At 40.3% G+C, this 15,491-nt stretch overlaps 1 protein-coding gene across 1 annotated transcript in view; it reads left to right on the forward strand.

Annotated features, from left to right (window-relative positions):
• Nucleotides 1-14,049, forward strand: part of CCNJL (cyclin J like) — a 597,715-nt gene extending 583,666 nt beyond the window's left edge. Inside the window, exon 5 of the mRNA XM_044084501.1 lies at nucleotides 12,877-14,049. Coding sequence (XP_043940436.1) covers nucleotides 12,877-13,330 — 454 coding nt within the window. The 3' untranslated portion in view covers nucleotides 13,331-14,049. The remainder of the gene's footprint in view (nucleotides 1-12,876) is intronic.
• Nucleotides 14,050-15,491: the final 1,442 nt, after the last annotated feature.

Raw genomic sequence — 15,491 nt, forward strand, 5'->3', positions numbered from 1 at the left:
AAAACAGAAAAAGAAAGGAAATGGGTGAAAAAGAATATGTACAACTAACCATTGGGGCTTAGCATAAATGGTTAAGGTGTTTAACTCACAGGCATAAGTTAGTGTGTTTCATCCTCGCCTTTGGGAGGGAAATTGGTTAGGGTTAAAATGGCCTATTAAGAAAGCTGGCATAGTAATTAGCTATGAACTTATGAAACCATGAATCTAAAGAAAAGAGGAAAATGGAAATTTGTGTTTTTTTTTGTAAATGTGAATAGTATTAAGAATATAAGAAGAAGAATAGGAATTTTGGAGTGGTGCAATGCATGGGATGCAGAGGCAATTATATTAAGATTTTTAACAAATGAAGAAAGGGAAGAGATAAACTCTGAGGAGAAAAGATAATCTGGAATTTGGGAAATGAGAGATGTTCTGGAATAGCTGTATTCTGTAGAAGTACAATAAAGATACTTTAGCAAAAATGGGAAGATTGACCATTTTAGATTTTAAATTGAAAGAACAAGTATATAGAATTGTAACATTATATGCTTGTACTAATTGTAAAGAAATAGCTTATTTCATCAGGTTAGTGATAAGTATGAATATTATAATAGGAGACTTTGTGATTTAAGAGGCAAGCATAAAAATGGAAACAATATAAGAAAAATGTTCGACATTATACGATGTGGTAAGTACACTTTTGGACAAAAATTTATAGGTTCATAGGTGTATACTAGGCTAAAGGCCCTGGAGCCTTTATAAGCCTAGTCCAAAAAAATTGCCCAGGCACCGCGCCACCCGATGTTAGTTCACAGTGCCCCTGTCCAGTAGGACAACTGGAGTGATCTTTGGGGTGAAATTACCCATCAACTCATCAAGATTTTTCTTGGAGGGCCAGTGAGGTTCTCTGCTTGACATGAAGCTTATTCCAGAGTATGGGCAGTCTTTGGCAGATGAACCTGTCTCTCCAGCATATTCTGTCAGTTGTGGTAATGAGGTTGTGATATCTGGAGTGTGTGGCATGGTGGGATTGGGATTTCTGTAGGTGTAGCATTTCAAGTAGGGCTGAGTCAGACATGGCTTTGTAAGTCAAGCAGAGATCACCTCTAAGTAGACAATAAGAGACTGACAACAGTTGACTTTTTTGAGTCTGTCCATGTAGGACACGTGTTTAAGGCCTAGGAACCTTTTTGTGAGGTACTTTTATGGCCTTTCAAGCTATTGTAGTTCTCTGATCAGGTACATGCCAAACGGGGCGTTATATTCGATGATTGGTCTAATGAGGGATGAGGACCTTTTCTTCCTGGATGCAAAACTTTTGGTTATAAGATGTGCCACGTAGAAGGACTTTCTGACCACAGTGGCAATGTGGTGGTCAAAGGTGAGGTGGCTGTCGACCTGGGTGCCCAGATCTCTTATGGCTCCTTCAGTGTTCAGTGGGCTTCCATCAATGTGGTAATTTGTGGGAACTGAGTTTTTTCCAAAGGGGATGACGACGCATTTTTTGGCATTAAGCTTTAGGCCATGGTTCCGACACCAGTCATTGGTCTCGGAGAGGCCCTTTGTAGGATGTCTGCATCACATGAGGAATTGATAATGACTCCAAGCTTGCAGTCATCAGTGAACTTGGTCAGCTAGAGTCATCCTGTGTTGGCCTGGACTTCTGAGAAGTAGATGCCAAACAGGAGAAGGCCCAGGACCGAGCCCTGTGGGATTCCACTCGTGACTGGTCGACAGGCTGACTTGAAATCCGCAACTTTCACTCTGTGGGTCCTGTCTGTGAGACAATTTACAACCCACCTGGTGTTGTAAGGATTGAAGCCTAGTTTGGTGAGCTTATCAATAATAGCTGAGTTGGGGAATGGTGTCAAAGGCCTTGGCCAGATCGAGGTAGGCTGTATGCACTGCCTTACCCTCATCCACAACCTTGGTGACTGCCTCGAAGAAGTCAACCATGTTCAGTCGGCAGGATTTCCCTGTGACAAAACCAAACTTTGTGGGCTCAAGAGTTGGAGATTGCCTATATCTTTAAGCAGTTCCATGATGATGCGATCTATAGCTTTGCATACCAGACTTGTCAGGCTAATGGGGCAATAGTTCCCAGGGTTTGTAGTTGCTCCCCCTTTATGGATAGGGATGACTAGCAGTGTGCCATTAGTTAGAGACATAGGCTGAGGTAAGGCTGTTATTGAACAGGGAACAAGATGCGGTGCCAGTTTGTTTTGTAGCTCATGTAGGACGCAGCCAGGGATATTATTATTATCAGGTCCCATGGATGCTATATTCTTGGCTTTGGACAATGCAGCTTTTACCTGTGTCTCAGAAATGGTGCATACCAGGCTTTCTTCTGGTATTGTGAAAGGCCCCTGGGGGGAAGCGAGGGGTAAAGTTGGCACAGTATGTTGGCTATATCTGTTGGCTCAGTATAGGAGGTGCCCATTGTGCAATAACTCAGAGCAAATTTGGGTATTGCCTTGGAGGTTTTTAATATAGCTATAGAAGGCTTTGTGGTTGTTTTTGGTTTCAGCTGCAATTCTGCCTTCATACCTGGCTTTAGAGGATTTGATAAGGAATCTCAGATTTTTGTTGAAACTGGTAAGGGAGGTTTTCCAGTCTTGTGACTTCATTTTTTTCTGCAACAGTTTCTTACTTCTGTTGTAGAGTTTATTGATGTCTGGGGTCCACCAGATTGGCTTCCTTTTTTGGAGGAGAGTGTCTTAGTTTTATTTGGTATGACAAGGTCCATAGATTTGTGTATGTGCTCGTACAGTGCATTGGTTTATGATTTGGCAGTCATGCAGTTATATTCCATTGGCATGGGTGCTGAGAAGTTAGCCACCTCTGTTTTTAGGAGCCCAAAGTCAGCTTCAGAGAAGTTTTTCAGGGTGATCACCTTAGTGGGGGGGGTGTAGGTGAGATGGAGATTTCCATGGTGATCAGTTTGTGGTCGAATTTAACCAAGGAGGAATTGTCTATAGGTGTGGAGCAAACAGTCTCCCATGTTGGTGATAACCTGGTCAAGGATGTTGCTTCCTCTAATGGGGGTCAGAATGAGCTGGTCCAGAGCACTGGAACGGATAAATTCAGAAAGCATTGGGCCTATACGTTGGTGCTTGAATAGTTTTCCCAGTTGATGGAAGGGTAGTTGAAGTCACCCATTATGACAGTATTGGGTTGGATCTTGATAGATTCCAGGATGCTTAAAAACTTAGAGTTAGAGTCTAGGGACATTTGGGGTTCTGCAGCAGGCTATGACTTGTATCGCCATCTTACCCAGTGTTAGTTGTACCTGAAGTATCTTGGATGCATTATGCTGGGCTACCAGTCTAGAGGTGCGCATATCCTTTAAGAATATGGAGGAACCACCACATTTGGAGCTTCCGGCCATATTCTGGGGCTGAAAGGTATGGAATGAGTTGTAGCCTGGGAGTGCAGGGGTGCTTTCTGCCTCTTTAAACCAGGTCTCAGTTACAGCACTGATATCAACATTCTCCATTTTGAGGAGAGTTTCGAGTGAGTGCATCTTGAGGTTTAGACTTCTAGCATTGAGCAGCATGACCTTCAGATTGCATTTGTTTGTAGCTGTTACAGTGGAATTTTGGTCTTTGGAACACTGCCTAAAAAAGGCACTGTGGGGGTGGCAAGAGCCTTAGCCAGTACCCCCAATCCCAGGGATGACAGAGATGCTGGCCGTCTCTGTCAAAGCATCAAGGTCTGTCGATCATGTTGTCCCAGGGTGACAGATACTGGATCTCCTTAGAATGACACAAGAAACTTAGCCAATTGTTGAAGTCAATCATTTTCTCCTCATACTGTGGTATCATTCTGGGTGACGGTAGAATACTGCTCAGGGCTAGGGTCATACCTGCCTGGGCTACATAATTCGAGAGTTCCATCACATCTCTTTTCATGTAGTCCAGGGAGGTACGTCTCGGGTAATTCACACCCACATGGACAATGACTGAGTCATATTTATACTTGATGTGGAGTGGCCTGAGTGCGTGTGTTGTGGCAGATCCTGGCACCTGATAGACAACTGACTGTCACCTTTTCCTTGTTCAACCTAGTGAGTGGGGCACCAGTGTGGCTAACAATAGTCTTCTATAATTAGTACATTTGGCAAAGTGTTTTGCCTTAAGGGCTTAGGTTGAGGGGCACACTGTGGTGGTGAGCTGTATGTTCTGGGGGTGCTGTGCTGTGGTGGTCGAATGCTTTTCAGTCTTGGGGGTCTCTGTTGTTTGGGTAAATTTTTGAGAGCCGCAAAAGTGGGTATATGGTTTGTGTTTCTATGTGTGGGTTGTGATGGTTGGTGTGTTGGAGGGCTGTGTGTTCTATGTAGTGAGTTGCAGGTGTTGACCTTCTCTTGACTAGCTAGTCTGGTCTTGGTTGGAGCGTACACTGCTTCCAGTTTGGTGTTAAGTGCATCTCTCACATCTATGAGTGTTTGGAGGTAAGAAGAAAGGGTTTTCTGTGTACATTACAGTTGCCACAGTGGCTCAGAATGCCCAAGTGCACCAGGTTAGCAGGTGAAAGCTTTGAAATTACCCTACAGCCATGCCAACTAATACCAACACCATAACTAATAAGTACTGGTGCTGTTGCTGTGTAGGAACAGCTAGTGCTGATGGCACCTAAGTGTGCTACAGTAAATGCTACAAAAGCCTGTTAGTGCTAGCCGATTAAGCTAACTGAAGTGCAAGAAGTAAAAGAACAAGCACGTTCTAAGGGAAAAATTGAAGAGCTGACTTTCTGGCTGAGTGCCGTGGTGCGCAAACATGGACTTTTAAACCAGAAGTTGAAAGGGATGGAAAAACTGCCTAAATGGCCAATAAACTGCAATTTCTGGACCAGAAACCACTCCTCTTGTGGTAGATTACCACTCCCACTGATAAGCTAGAAGGCTTCCCTCCAACACAGAAAGGTCTGGGGGACTCAGAAACTTACAAAACAGTCCTGGATACAGCAAATCTGTGTCTGGACTAGAGTAGTTACAGGAAAAGCGGGAAACAAGCTTGAACTTTTTTGTTTTTGTTTTTTTACAGAAAAGCAGTTAAAACTAGTAAAAACACTTTTAATGCAGTACGAGGTAGCACAATTTAGTGTGTAGCAATATTAAGGCAAATGCAGTTTAAATAAATGCAGATAAATTAAATAAAAAATGAAAAAAGTGCAGAGAACAGTAAATTATAAAACAATCAAAATAGAGGCACTTAGAGTATCTCTTTCTCCTTCCTGTTGCTCTTGTAGTCTGCAGGACTTGCAAAAGGGGTATATATAGAACTGAAATAGATTTTACAGTATCAGAAGGTTACGTTATGTGAGAAGGGGAGGTAGTTGATACTGGATTTTCTTATCTTACAATATGGCTAGAGTTAAAGGAAAACAAGGAATATATAAAAATAGGCAAAGAAATAAAAGTGATAAATGAGAAAGCATGGAATGAAGGAAAGAGATTAGTAGTACAGTTATGATAAGATTATATTACTATGAGAACATTTTATAAAACTTGGTCTCAATTGTGGATGATTAAGGAAAAATATAATTTTTTTTACAGTGGCAATATGTGAGAAGTAGAGAGAAAAGTATAAAAGTGTATTGGAAAACATATGCAGATGACATTACAATAATTGGAAAAAAATGGATAAAAGAAGTAATAATTTGCACAAATGGATGATGGGTATGTCTTTAAAGAGAACAAAGATTTAGGTGATTTAGTAAAGATCGGTATAAAATTTGAGAATAAAGACGCAAGTAGAATTCAATGGGAAAAACAATAGAAGAAATAAAACAAATCTGCCTTTTCTGGAGAACATATAAATTATCATTCAGAAAAAGGCTTATTTCATCAATTCAGTACTGGTGGGGAAAAAGCATGCTTAGCAAGTGTAATTATGTTGCCAACAGTATTTGAAAAAAAATTATTGCAGATATTATTTTCATTTATATGGGTTTTTTTTACTAAACCCAGTAAAAAGAGACTTTTGTATGTAAATAAAGGAGAAGGAGGTCTAATGTCATTTAATCCAGTGGTGTAGGCTGTTATATTAAAATTGTACAAAGTGTTAAATTGGATAAATGAAAAAAATATATAAATTAGTAGGAAACTGTATAAATATAAGTATGATAAATTTGGGGGTATGGGAAGAAAGAAGTAAAAGAGAAAATGAGTTGAGATCCCCTCTCTAGGGCAGTAATCAAGGAGCCTGAATCCTAACCACCGACAATAGAGAGGAACATTCAATTGGACCAAAAATCGGTACAGTGTTTCTAGATGCAGCTCTCTGCATCAAGAACAATTTCCCTTAAGAGCACAAAGGGAAAATGCTCAGTCCGGTGCTGGATTTCTCTTTCTCTCTCTCTCTCTCTCCATGGCCTCAGTGAGACTCCCCACTAGCACAGCTGCAGAGTTGTCCTCAGCCAAGTGTCCAAGCAATGTCCTCCAGCACCCTCTCTGTAAAAACAGTGCTTCATGTCACTGCTCCAAGCAGCTAACACACACATTCTTGGAGATTTGATTTGCACACAAACATGCAGTCGCGCACACACACACACACACACACACACACACACACACACACACACACACACACACACACACACACACACTTGAGAAAGGCTGGCACAGATTTACTAGCTATGCCTCCTTCTGCCCATGCTATAAGGTAGTTAACAGCCATCAGACACTCCAAAGCCAGCTTCTCTAAGGCTCTTACAAGGGTGCTTAATTATACTGAGTGAAATTAATATTAATACAAATGATAGTGTTTGCCTAGTGCAATAAGGCTTTCAGGAGTGGCCAGAGAGTCACCAAATAGATACAAGTACTTTCAGAGGTTAAAATATCCTCTAAATGATCAGCCACAATGAAAAGTTTAAGCATATTTAATAATAAATGGTCATGAAAATGCTAAATATCTATTTGCAATAAACACCAGAGTTTCAATCACAGGAAATAAAAATAATACAGATGAATAGATTCACACATATAAAAAACAGTACTTAAAACCAATTTCACTATATTTTCCTGACTAATCTAAAGAATTACTATTCCCTGGTCACTTACTAGAGTAAGGCAAGGTGAAATAGGTGAGAGATCCTATGTCACGTTTCACAAGTAGAGTGCTCTGAGACTTCAGTCTCATCTAGTATTAAAAATATCATTTCAGTGGTGGATTACAGAATGATATCACATACATCTGGTCTTCTGACTTCTGGTTCCAATACTACCCTCATTGCTAGAAACTTGATCAGAATTTAGCATGTATGTGTTACCATACACACACAGCTTTGCTAAGATGTGTTATAGCATCTGGAAGCCATAAAACGCATTCTTCTTACAGGAGCTAATAAACCATTCTCTGGCACAGACATTTAGTCTCTGGCTATAATCAGAACTGTAAGATACAATCTTTGTGGCCTAAATTAAGTAATTTAATTTCTTATTTTTCAAAGTTAGCTGTACTGAGATTAACCTCTTGTCTTCCATTTTCCTAGTTACAATAGTACAGTCTGATATAAATGTATATTTCTTTTCTGTCCAGCAGGGCACACCGGTGATACATTTTTACCACAAGCAGCTTTACAAATACTTTTATTTTATCACAAGCAGCTTTACAAATACATTTTTAACACAAGCATACAAAGCAGCAAACATCCAAGCAATCGCTATCCCACAACAATATTCACGTATCACATACTTCACAGACAATCGCAACCCTTAAGGCTAAATAACACAACAAATACACTAGTAATAGGAGACTCTATTGTCAGGCACACTGACAATCCCGCTCACCAGACTGAACAAGGAGAAGGTCACTATAAGCCTGTCGGGTGCCAGGATCCGCCACATAACACAAGCACTCGGGTCACTCCAAAGCAAGTACAAATATGACTCGTCATTGTCCATGTTGATGTGAATGACCTGAGACGTACCTCCCTGGACTATATGAAAAGAGACATAGAGGAGCTCTCTGATCATGTAGCCCAGGCCGGTATGACCCTGAGTAGCATCTTGCCCTCACCAAGAATGATGCCACAGTATAAAGACAAAATGATCAATTTTAACAATTGGCTAAACTATTGGTGTCATTCAAAGGGGATCGTGTCTGTCAGCCTGGGATGACATGCTCAACAAGCCACGTTGCTTCGCGAGAGACTGCTTACACCTGTCACCCTTGGGCTTTCGAATACTGGCTAAGGCTCTTGCCACCCCATAGTGCCTTTTTTAGGCAAGGCTCAAAAGACAAACCCACCTCCATAGACAACACAAGAAACAAAAAACTGAGGGTAATGCTACTCAATGCCAGAAGTCTAAACCTCAAAATGCACGCACTCGAGGTACTCCTCGGTATGGAGAAAATAGATATCTGTGCAGTAACAGAAACCTGGTTCAAGGCTCCAGAGAGCACCCCAGCACTACCAGGCTATAACTCTCATACTATACCTTTCAGCCCCAGAACCAGGACCGAAATACAAAAGGCAGGGGTGTATCCATCTTCATCAAGGATACCCACACCTCCAGGTTAGTGGCACTGCACGAGGCCTCTGAGACCATCCATGTGAAACTAACAGTGGGCAAAACTGCTTTTCAGTTTGTAGCTTGCTACAGATCACCCACCTTGTCTCAGGACCCCCACTCAGCATTTCTGAGAACATTGGAGAATATGAAGGTTTCACCAAACACCATGATATTGGGTAATTTCAACTACCCAAACATTGACTGGGAAAACTACTCAAGTCCCAACTCCTTTACCCAACGTTTCCTGGAGTTTATAAAACTCAAACGCCCTGGAACAACTGGTCACCACTCCCACAAGCGGTGACAACATATTGGACCTGGTCATCACCAACATGGGGGCTCAATGTTCCACACCAGAGGTAAACCCCTCGTTGGTAAAATCAGACCATAAACTAATCACACTGGACATCCACATCCCAACCCCACCCCCAGCCAAGGAAACCACTGTGAAAAATTTCTCAGAAGCAAACTTCACACTTCTCAAGACAGAGGTGGAATGTTTCAAAGTCCCCGGGCTAATGGAAAATGCTGCCCAAACCACAGAATCCATTACAGATGCATTCTATGAGCACCTACAGGAATGCATGGATCGAACCATCCTAAGTAAAACCAAGACTCACTCCTCCAAAAAGAGGAGACCAGTCTGGTGGACCCAGGCCATAAATAAGCTATACAACAGAAGGAGGAAACTACTACATGATGGAGCAAAATCCCAAAAAGGGAAGGCATCCCTGATCAGTATTAGCAAGAAACTACGATCCCTCATAAAATCATCCAAGGCCAGCTTCAAAAGAAAAATCGCGAAAGACTCTAAAGATAATCACAAGGCCTTCTTTAGCTATGTCAAGAATCTAGGTGGCAACGCTCAGATCTGCTCTGAGCAGGTGCAAAATGGCAAAAAATACACTGAACCCACTGACATTGCCAACATTCTGGCTGACCGGTTCAGTGCAAACTTTAGCCCCCCACCCCCAAAAGGGCCCGTGTCCATCCCAGAAGAATGTAGACCCCCAGACATCACAAACACACAGGTGAAAACAGCCCTCTCCAAAGCCAAAAACACAGCATCAGTGGGACCGGGTGGTATCCCAGGCTGTGTCTTACACGAGCTCCAAAAAGAACTAAACCCTCACATAAATTCACTGTTCAAACTCGGCCTTACTACAGGATAAGTACCCAAAGAATGGCGTACAGCAACAGTTATCCCACTCCACAAAGGTGGCGCCACAACGGATCCCAGGAACTATCACCCTATAAGCCTGACTAGCCTGGTCTGCAAGGCTATGGAGCGCATCATCATGGATCTCATAAACAAAGATATTGGGAACCTCCAGACACTGGACCATACCCAATTCGGCTTTGTTAAAGGCAGATCTTGCGTCTTAAACCTAGTAGACTTCAGTTAGTCCCCACAGCCTACCTAAACCTCGCAAAGGCCTTCGACACAATACCCCACTCTGGCATTATAGATAAGCTTACCAGCTTGAACATTAACCCTTATGTCACGAGATGGGTTGCAAACTGGCTCATGGATAGAACTCGCATGGTCAGAGTTGTGGGTGCCATGTCCAACTCCAAACCAGTTACAAGGGCGTCCCACAGGGCTCAGTCTTGGGACCCCTCTTGTTCGGTATATACTTTTCTGAGGTACAGGCAAGCACGGGAGGACTATGGCTGATAAAGTTTGCAGATGCTTGCAAACTGGGAGCCATAATCAACTCTCTGGCTGACACAGACATCCTCCAAAAGGGTCTTACGGAGACTAATACCTGGTGTCAGAACCATGGCCTCAAGCTAAATGCAAAAAACTGCATAGTCATCCCCTTTGGGAAAAACAAAGTGCCCACGAACTACCACATAGGTGGTAATCCACTAAGTACGGAAGATGTAATTAGGGATCTGGGGACCCAAGTAGATAGCAACCTCTCCATTGATAATCACATTGCCAAAGTGGTTAGAAAAACCTTCTATATAGCCCACCTAATCACTAAAGGGTTCACATCTAGCTCGAGAGGTCATTGTGCCCCTCTACTCATCCCTCATCAGGCCCATAATAGAGTACAATGCCCCATTTGGGATGTACCTTACCAGACACCTGCAACAGCTGGAAAGACCCCAGAAGTACCTCACCAAGAGGATCGTGGGCCTCAAACAGATGCCCTATGCAGCTCGACTAAAGAAACTCCAGCTCTACTCATTTGCTTACCGCCTACTCAGAGGTGATCTCTGCCTGACGTACAAGGCCATGTCTAACCCGGAATTAATGGACATGCTCCACCTCAAGAAAACCAAATCCCTTAGAGCTGTTCCAGGGATTTAAACCTCAGCACAACAATAAATAGGACATGCTGGAGGGATAGATTCATATCCCAGAAACTTCCCTCACTCTGGAATAAAATCCCAATCCATGTTGGGCAGAGCCCCTCACTGACCCTCTTCAAGAGAAATCTTGACGAGTGGATGGGAAATCGTAAATTTACTCCTGGGATCACTTCTATGGCCCTGCTGGACAGAGGCTCAGGAATCTAATCAAATCTAAAAGGGAGGCGAAAGCCAACACATTCTGGCTAGGCGTATAAATGCCCTAGGGCAGATAGCCTAGTACCTACCTATGAACCTATATACAAATGTCATGTAATTCTTTAAAAAAAAATCCAGATAACTGTGCTGGCATATGTTACACATCCAGTGCCCAACTGCTTCTGGTATAGCTAACAATATCTGACATTGTCACGTGTGTGTATAAATGAGGAAATAAAATATTACCAAGAAAAATATTTTTGTGGAAAATAAAAAAAATTAATGACATAGAAAAGATGGAAAAGTATGGTAAAAGAATGGAATGATAAAGCATTACTATGTAAATACATCGGAAAATCTAACGGATGAAAAAGTGATGGCTATAAAAATAAGAACAAATGGTTTAATCAGAAAGTAGAATGTCAAGATTTTTTGTGGAGACTGGTAATAGATAAATTGCCAGTAAAAGGAAATATGCCATAGAAGAAACAAGTACAGGACATGTGTTTCGAAATGTAAAATAGTTATGGGGAAAATTATGTAAAGATTTTTTTTGAAAATATAAAAACATGGATAAAATAAACATGAATATGATTAAATATTGGATATTGTAAGAATAGAAGTAAAGAATATGTTAAAAGAATAGATGAAAAGTTGTTTTATGTTATATGGGTTATATGGAATGAAAGAATAAAATGAAATTGTTCAATTGTAAATAGATTTTAACAACAGTGTTAAGTAAAATCAGATCGTTATGGAAAAAGTAGTGGGGATCTAACGGATGAAAGTTTAGTGTGATTGTGTGGTTCTGTCAAAAAAAATATATATATATATGTATATATACACACACATGCACACACTATACATATATATATATATATTTATATATATATATATATCTATATGTATACATATATATATATATATATCTATATGTATATATATATATATATATATATGTATATGTATATATATATATATATATATATGTATATATGTATATATATATATCTATATATATATATATATCTATATACACACACACACACACATATATATATATATACACTATACATCAAAATGTGTGTATGTATATCTTTGTACATGTGTAAATATTTTGTAAATTAAGAGTTATTTTTGTATATAAATAAAGGGACCCTACTTTTCGATCGATGCTGTGGAACTCTTTTGCATCCACCTGAGCTCCTGCCATCTTAGGCAGATGGAACCTTTGTTTAACGTGTCACCCAAAGGATGGCGCACTCTTGAGTGCAGCCCTGCTCTTGTGCTACACTGCAGTGTCAGTACTGAAAGTTAATCCACACACCTGAAGTGGGAATAGAACTCATCTTTTTGCATATACGTGGTGAGTAAGATCAAAGTTTTAGTTTAAGCAGCCTTCTCTGGTATGGTTTGAAATGTTAAGGTTACCTTCAAAGTGTCCCATTTTGAATATTTGGCTACGTGTTTGTTTATTGTTGCTGCATGACTGCTTTATCCCACTGTTATCACCACAGCATGTGTCAGTCTGTGACCGTTGAGTCCGATGTGTTTGTAAACAGCTGCAAAAAGCATTCATGAGGTACTTTAAAACAAAAATGTGCAGAAAGTCATTTAACCATGGAGTTGATAATTTAATGGAGGTTATCATAGACAGTGGGTTAAACAGGTCAGTGATGTGACTGAATTGATGGGGTCTTATTTTGAAAATCCATATGCTCAGTAGTGCAATTATAACTTAAAAAAAAATCATATTTTTCCTAATTTTATGTTCATTTAAGTGGATGAAAAACTGACAGAAGTGTGCCAGTAACATTTGTGCTCGGAATAATTTGATTCTTATCCTTTTTCTTTTGCAGCGCACATGATAATGATGTGAAAGAAGCAGCAAAGATCAAAAGTCAAGCAGTACATTTGCAGCAGCCACAGCAGATTGTAATTCAGCGACACCCTCAGGCAGCAACACCACAACTAGTGTTCCAGCCATCTAACTTCCAGCAGCTACCTCAGCATTCTACTCCCATTCACCAGTTTCCGTCTCCAGCCCATTCTCAGGATTTGGGTCCTTCCCACAGGGAGTCCTTGCAGGCTCACAGATCAAGTATATTGTCGGGTAGTTCTAGTAGCGTTCTTCACACTTATCCCAGTCTTCAAGCCACTTTGCAGCCTGCACTGAGGACTCTGTCTATTCAAGGACCTATTACCATGCAAGTTGCCATAACAACTGAGCCAAGACACTGCATTTCTATGACCTATGGTAGTACTTATTTAAATGGACATCATTCATATACAGCTGGGTGCTTTGACCGATGATGGTGCATTCTCATATATTTTGTACAAGTAGGAAAACTGCTTCTCTCAACTTTATAAAAGCAAAAGAGGAAGCTGTTAAGTTTTTATGCATTTTTACGAGTTCATGTTTCTTGGCTATATATAATGACTTATGCCTGAAGTGGAAATGTATTTATTAAGTGGATATCTTTTTTGCTCCGGATACTAAAGTGTTGCATTTTAAGTTATATTTTTGTTGAAACTGCTCCTGGTATAGCAGTAAATACCTCAAATTTGCCTTAAGGAATTCAACATTGTATTCATGATTAGCACATTTCAAGACTTTCTGTAAGAAATGGAGATGTGTAATGAAGCTTGGTTTGTAACACCACCTCCAAAGACTGCAGCTTGAAACTTGACATTGTGTACTGTGATATAAAGCAATTGTCTGATAATTACACAGTAAGATTTAACAGTGAGACTGTTAAGAGGTTTAAAGTGGCTGCTCTTTGGTAGTGCATGCTGTTTTCTAAAGCAGAAATTCTGTTATTGTCAGACTAATGCTTTGAAGTAACAAGACATGCAAATAGGTACTTCTCAAGAGCTGACATAGGTTAGGCTGTGTCTTTCATTGTGGATAACAACTGTTAATGCAGTGTTCGGCCTTGTAGTAGGAGTCCAGAGATAGGTCACAAAATCTCCAGTATCTGAAGCTGCTGCCTTAAATACTTGTGTGTGCGTGGTTTTTTTGTAGTCGTAGTGTATTTTGTCTAAACTGTTTACAAGACTTGTGCTTTATCAGGGAGTGATACTACTTGAAATTGCATTTTGAATGATTTTATTTATTATTTTTAATCATTTCCTTTTTAAGCTAATGCAGTGACATTTCTAAAACATTTTATTAGCTGAGGGTACCCAGCATAGCGATTAAGTTTTTAATGTTATAATCACAAGATTGTGGAAATGCCAATGTATATTAATTCAGCAGATACTTGATCAAGAGTGGGATCTGTACAGATGGATGTTGGCCAACTTGGGTTTTAATGCCAGGGACATAATGTCAATGCATAAAATGTCAGTACTGTAATAACTGCGGTTTAATGTATTTTTATAACGTGAATTTACTCAGTTTAATTGGAAAGCAGTCATTTACTAGTTACAAAATGCAGATGTATTACTTCCTTGCTTATGCTGTCCAGTTGAAATGCCATCAGTAGCATATTTCAGTAGTCTGCAAAACTTCTTTTAAGTTAAAATGTTAATTTGATTTAATAGTGCGGGCAGCACCACACAGTAATGTAACCAGAGTTCTATATTTTCAGATAGATGTTCCAGCTAAGAGCTTGTTTCCTAGTGAACAGTGTACTTGGTAGCTCAAAGAAAAGGCTCTCTATCACTCTATCATGTTCGGTCACGCAGCAGGCGTAAGGCAGAAAACCAGTCCACCCCAGGATGTATACTCTTCGCCACTTCTGTGTGTGTGGAAGGGTTTAGAAAATTTTCAGTTCACTTGTAAGTAAGTGTCTCGAATGCGAGAAGAAACCATAGCAGCCAATGATGACCCTTAGGGACACAAAGTGGAGATAGACTCCCATATGTAGAAAGCACTGCTGAACCTGAGAAGTAAGTGCTTTGTGGTGGCAATGCTAACTGCTGCACCATTGTTCATTTAAAAAGTCAAAGCTCAACTTTTTAAATAAATTAATCAGGTTTCAGTGCAGCATTGCTAGTATTCTTTGTATGTTGAAAAAACTCTGGTGTGCATAAATAAATGATAGCTTAACATCCAACTCTCTTTACCCACTCCACCTCACACAGACAAAACATTGTGTGGTGGTAATTACATTTTAACATAAAAATAGTTTGTAGGCAAGAAAAAAACTGTCTGCTGAAGACATTTCAGGGTGAGTAGTGCACCAGAACTGTAAAAGTAGTAACAGCATTTCTTAAAATAAGCTTTAGATTGTCTTCTGTAATTCATACTGTGGCATGAGGCACCAAAGTTGTAGCAGGGGGCTTTCATACCTACGGTGATGCTTCTATTTTTCTTCTTATCCTTGGAACTGTTAATTGTATGTATGTGTTTGTGTGTGTATGTCTAGGTTCATAGTTAAGTACTAGGCTAGCTGCCCTTATGTACCATTTTAAGCCTAGTCATTTTCCCCTTTTTGTGCTCAAAATAACCTGTCACATTTGGTTATAG

This window comes from Protopterus annectens, chromosome 9.part0, assembly GCF_019279795.1.
Source record: "Protopterus annectens isolate FY-2018-M chromosome 9.part0, PAN1.0, whole genome shotgun sequence".
NCBI classification, from domain to species: Eukaryota; Metazoa; Chordata; order Ceratodontiformes; family Protopteridae; genus Protopterus; species Protopterus annectens.